The 5,744-nt window shown below is 48.8% G+C and overlaps 1 protein-coding gene across 1 annotated transcript in view; it reads right to left on the bottom strand.

The window, feature by feature from the left end:
- Positions 1 to 538: 538 nt before the first annotated feature.
- The window catches only part of LOC124690372, a 10,440-nt gene continuing 5,234 nt past the window's right edge, over positions 539 to 5,744 (bottom strand). Inside the window, exons 7-10 of the mRNA XM_047223762.1 lie at positions 4,364 to 4,446; positions 2,089 to 2,529; positions 918 to 1,639; positions 539 to 827 (exon numbers count right to left, since the gene is read on the bottom strand). Of these exons, the coding sequence (XP_047079718.1) occupies positions 539 to 827; positions 918 to 1,639; positions 2,089 to 2,529; positions 4,364 to 4,446 (1,535 nt within the window). The remainder of the gene's footprint in view (positions 828 to 917; positions 1,640 to 2,088; positions 2,530 to 4,363; positions 4,447 to 5,744) is intronic.

Here is a 5,744-nt window from a genome sequence, read left to right as displayed (position 1 = left end):
ATAAACCCTCTAGGCAGAATTCGCTGCTCTAGTATACACCCTTAACAAAAAAAAAGTTGTTGTACGTGTACTAATACAAATGAGCAAAATTCCCTTTACAATTTTACCACTACATCATGTTTGCAAATGGTATTATAATGTTATCAATCTTAGAAGATAGGGCCCTGGTGCCAGCCTTCGAATGTTCCGCGGATTCCAAAGAGCGTGATGTCTGAAGGACCATCTCGGAGTGTAGTCGCAGGCAGTTCATGGCCATCTAGGAAACAAACATGGGGAGTCAATATTTAGTAACAAGTGGAAAGAGTAACTGCATATCAAACATATCAGTAATTGGTTTATCTTCACACGTTACTGAGAGAACAGTACCCGGCGAATATAAAGATGGTTAGCTACTCCTACTTAGCAAGTAAAAAGACAGAGACAATACAAGGTTAATAGCAGACGAACTAGTAGTTAGCTTAGTTTACATTATCAGAGATATTTGTGCAGTAAAAAATCAAATATTTTACAATAATGGTCAATTTACATATAACGCTTGCTATGTGCTTATTATCCTATCATGGCTAATACAGATGGCGTAGAAGAGACAAAGAACTGATTCATTCTGCAAGATGGTAGGAGTACTCAACGATGTGCACTCTGTATCAGGATCAACTTCAGCAATTTGCAAGGCCCATGTGCGTATCCATTCTAAACCAGTAGAAATGTCCCGGTTGCCTTCTATAAGAATGGATGCCACATACGACGGGTGCAAAGCGATCAATATACAAGAAGCTGCAAACAACACAGACCTTCTCACATATGCTTCAGCATGCTGCGAAATCTCCCTGACGAAAAAAAAATTCATGTCAAAATACGACAATTCGTTACCACATAAGGTCCCTAACAGCGGAAATATTTATCCTGACATGGAATACCTAGATCCTATCATATCCAGAAGAGCTGGGGCAAGAGCTGATGCTTCCGGATGCATGGCCATGCACTTCATACAGACACCAAGCATGTATATCAATTTACCGAGGACAACAAAGTCCCGATTGAGCAGGTCCACCCCATGTCTTCTTTTGTCATATCCTTGCATAACAGGGAGCATAAACGCAGCAGCATACAAAGGAAATTTGTTTTTTGACCCCTCCACCTGCAAATCTTTTGCTTTCCTGAGACCCCATTTGCGAGATTTTCCTGATTTAACCTGACCTGATCTAGATGGAACTTCTCTTTCATAACGGTGTGACCAACTCAAAAGTGATCCTGGTTCTGAGACCTCTCTCCAAGGGCTTGCGCCAAGAGGTCCTCTGTCACTAGGAACCAACCAGGACGGGGAAGTATCAGAAATTAAGTTCCCATGCCGCTGTTGTTTATTTATAATTTTAGTTTCAGCAAGCTCCTGCGCTGCCTCAGTCATAACATCGATAACTAAAATACGCTGACTTATATCCACACTCGATGAATATAGCAATTTGGTCAGAACATCTAATGATTCAAATGGGTTGGTTACCAGCAAGGCGACTAATGCCTTCTGTCGCTTTTCTTCAGCAGAATCTTCCTCGCCTTCCATTGCAGCATCAGAACAACGTACATGCACCAGTGCTTGAACAAGGTCACCTGCGTTGTGGCGCAATTCATCAGGTGATGCTCTCTGTTAGGGAGACATCCTCCCGTGCGGCTAACCAAGATTAGTTAGGGATATTTCTTGTGTAACAATATTTGTAATCTTGACTTGTACCTCAAGTCCTTGTGCATATAAATAGAAACGGAGGGAGAGGAGGCGTGCCATCGAGCAGCCCATTGTTTCATGGTATCAGAGCGGGTCATCCTCCCTGCCGCCTAAACCCCTCCCTCCCTCTCCAAAAACCCTAACCCTAGCCGCCAACCTCCCTCCCCTCTCCCACCATGACTCCCGAAGAAATCGCAGCCAAGGAGCGCGAGCTCGAGGCTCGTGCCAAAGCCCTAGATGACCGCGAAGTCTCCATCAACCAGCAGATCATCGCCGCCACCAACGGTGCCGCCGCCTCCCTTCCGGCTGGCCAAACACCCTCCCCAAACCCTAACCCAACCGAACCCACCACCACCGGTCCCTCCACCTACGCCACCTCCATCAAGCTCCACGTGCCGATCACCCTCAGCCTCACCGACGGCAACTACACAAGCTGGAGGGAGCTCTTCCTCGTTGCTCTCGGCCGCTACGGTCTCACCGCCCACGTCACCGGCGAAGCCACTCCCTCCGACACGTCTCCCACCTCTGCTTGGGGCCGTGATGACTACACCGTGCTCTCCTGGATCTACGGCTCCATCGACACCGACCTCCTCGGCATCGTCATGCATCCCGGCTCCACTGCGCTCACCATCTGGGACGCCATCGAGAATCTCTTCCGCGACAACAAGAAGCACCGCGCCATCCAGCTCGAGGCCGACTTCCGCAACACGCCACAGGGCGATCTCTCCATCAGCGACTACTGCGCCAAGCTCAAGAACCTCGCCGACTCCCTCACTGACGTCGGCCAGCCCATCAGCGATGAAACGCTGGTTCTAACGCTCCTCCGAGGCCTTAATGACACTTACGCCCATCTGCGCTCGTTTCTCCCCTTTCAGGTGCCGTTCCCCTCGTTTCTTCAGACGCGCTCCGCCCTCATCCTGGAAGAAACTCAGCGCCGCACCGACGCACGCAACGCCGCCTCCACCGCACTCTGGGCCATGGGCCAGAGCGTACTGCCCAATAATGGGGGCGTCCGCGCCCCTCCTTCTGGTGACCGCTCATCGCCTGCTCCCTTCGGGGGCGATCGCGCCGGCGGCCGCGGCACCAACTACTTCACCAACACCTTCCGTGGCGGAGGCCGCGACAACCCCTGGCAGTTCAATCCCTGGACGGGGGCCCCTACTCGCGCCCAGCTACAGCATGCCCCGTGGCAGCCACCTCCATCAACGCAATGGCAGCCGCGCTCACCAACGACATGGCAGCCGCCGTCCCCAGGCCTCATTGGCCCGCGCCCCAGCATGACACCACAGGCGTATACAGCCCAGGCTCCTACGTCCCCACCGCCCACCAGCAACAGCAGATCGACCCGGCTCTCCTCGCTGCCCTCAACAACCTGCAGCTACCCGGCGGCGATTGGCACATGGACACTGGTGCATCCTCTCACATGGCATCCGATCCCGGTAATCTCCACTCCCTCCTTCCATCCTCATCCCAATTTGTCACCGTCGGAAACGGTGCAACTCTTCCTGTCACCCATGTCGGTTCCCAAACTCTTAATACCCTCACTAAACCCCTTTATCTTCACAACATACTCCTAGTTCCATAAATCATCAAAAATCTTATATCTGTTCATCAATTCTGCATCGATAATCACTGCACCATTGAATTTGATCGTTTTGGTTTTTCTGTGAAGGCTCTTCCCAACGGGATCGTGATTCTCCGATGTAACAGTCCAGGCCCTCTCTACACCGTCAATCCACCTGCCTACGCCGCTGCATTCCTCGCCACCATCTCCCACGACCTCTGGCATCGCCGCCTTGGACACCCCGGCCACAGCTCCACGCCATCTCTACCCACCGGCTTGCCGAATAAAACAGGATCCTCCCTGTGTCATGCCTGTCAGTTAGGAAAACATGTTAGGTTACCATTTTCTTTGTCGCACTCGTCTACTACTCGCCCGTTTGAACTATTGCATTGTGATCTATGGACCTCCCCAGTCCTTAGCATGTCTGGTTTTGCCTATTATCTAGTCATTATTGATGATTTTTCTCATTATTTTTGGAGCTTTCCTATTCGTAAGAAATCTGATGTCTTTGCCACGTTCGTTACTTTCCATGCCTTTGTCACCACCCACTTCAATCTCCCTATTCTAACTATCCAATGCGACAATGGAAAAGAATTTGACAACATTAAACTAAACTCCTTCCTTCAATCCCATGGAAACCTTTTTCGCTTCTCATGCCCCTACACTTCTCAACAAAATGGCAAAGCCGAACGAGCTATTCGCACCATCAATGATGTTATCCGCACCCTTCTCTTCCAAGCCTCCCTGCCTCCCAATTTCTGGGCCGAGGCCCTCCACACTGCCACTCATCTTCTCAACCTTCGTCCCACCGCAGCCCTTCGTAGACAAACCCCACACTTCACCCTCTACGGTACACATCCATCCTATGATCACCTACGCGTGTTCGGTTGTCTCTGCTATGTCAATATTTCCTCCACTAGTCCCAACAAACTAGCCCCACGCGCCACCAAATGTATTTTTCTCGGTTATCCATCCCGCCACAAAGGCTATAGGTGTCTCGACGTGTCCTCCCGACGCATCCTAATCTCCCGACATGTTACGTTCGATGAACACACCTTTCCTTACGCCTCCATCACACAAACATCTACACCACCTGCCATCATCGACCCCATAGATCCCCACTTCCTACCAATACCTCCAACCATACCCACGTCGGCACCACCATCTGAAGGAGATATGCTCTAGAGGCAATAATAAAATGGTTATTATTTATATCTTTATGTTTATGATAAATGTTTATATATCATGCTATAATTGTATTAACCGAAACATTGGTACATGTGTGATATGTAGACAACAAGAAGTCCCTAGTATGCCTCTTAAACTAGCTTGTTGATTAATGGATGATTAGTTTCATAATCATGAACATTGGATGTTATTAATAACAAGGTTATATCATTATATGAATGATGTAATGGACACACCCAATTAAGCGTCGCATAAGATCTCGTCATTAAGTTATTTGCTATAAGCTTTCAATACATAGTTACCTAGTCCTTATGACCATGAGATCATGTAAATCACTTATACCGGAAAGGTACTTTGATTACACCAAACGCCACTGCGTAAATGGGTGGTTATAAAGGTGGGATTAAGTATCCGGAAAGTATGAGTTGAGGCATATGGATCAACGGTGGGATTTGTCCATCCCGATGACGGATAGATATACTCTGGGCCCTCTCGGTGGAATGTCGTCTAATGTCTTGCAAGCATATGAATGAGTTCATAAGAGACCACATACCACGGTACGAGTAAAGAGTACTTGTCTGGAGACGAGGTTGAACAAGGTATAGAGTGATACCGAAGATCAAACCTCGGACAAGTAAAATATCGCGTGACAAAGGGAATTGGTATCGTATGTGAATGGTTCATTCGATCACTAAAGTCATCGTTGAATATGTGGGAGCCATTATGGATCTCCAGATCCCGCTGTTGGTTATTGGTCGGAGTGAATACTCAACCATGTCCGCATAGTTCACGAACCGTAGGGTGACACACTTAAAGTTGGATGTTGAAATGGTAGAACTTGAATATGTAATGGAGTTCGAATATTTGTTCGGAGTCCCAGATGAGATCCCGTACATCACGAGGAGTTCCGGAATGGTCCGGAGAATAAGATTCATATATAGGATGTCATTTTATGTGAATTAAAATGATCCGGAAGGTTCTACGGAAGGTTCTAGAAGGTTCTAGAAAAGTCCGGAAGAAATAAGGATGGAAGGCTCCACCCACCTTGGCCGGCCAACCTAAGGGGGGAGGAGTCCCAAGTGGACTCCCCACCATGGTGGCCGGCCACCCCACCAAGGAAAGGGGGGAGTCCCACTCCCCCTAGGTTTGGACACTTGGAAGGTTTTGTTGGGGTCTTATTCGGACTCTTTGATCTAAACCTTGGGGGCCTCCACCTATATAAAGAGGGGGAGAGAGGGGCTGTGTGGGGACCCCGGACTAGCTGTCCGAAATACC

The sequence above is a fragment of the Lolium rigidum genome, chromosome 2 (genome assembly GCF_022539505.1).
Source record: "Lolium rigidum isolate FL_2022 chromosome 2, APGP_CSIRO_Lrig_0.1, whole genome shotgun sequence".
Lineage (NCBI taxonomy): Eukaryota > Viridiplantae > Streptophyta > Magnoliopsida > Poales > Poaceae > Lolium > Lolium rigidum.
The sequence above is the reverse complement of the archived record's forward strand: the minus strand, read 5'-3'. Positions and strand labels throughout refer to the sequence as shown.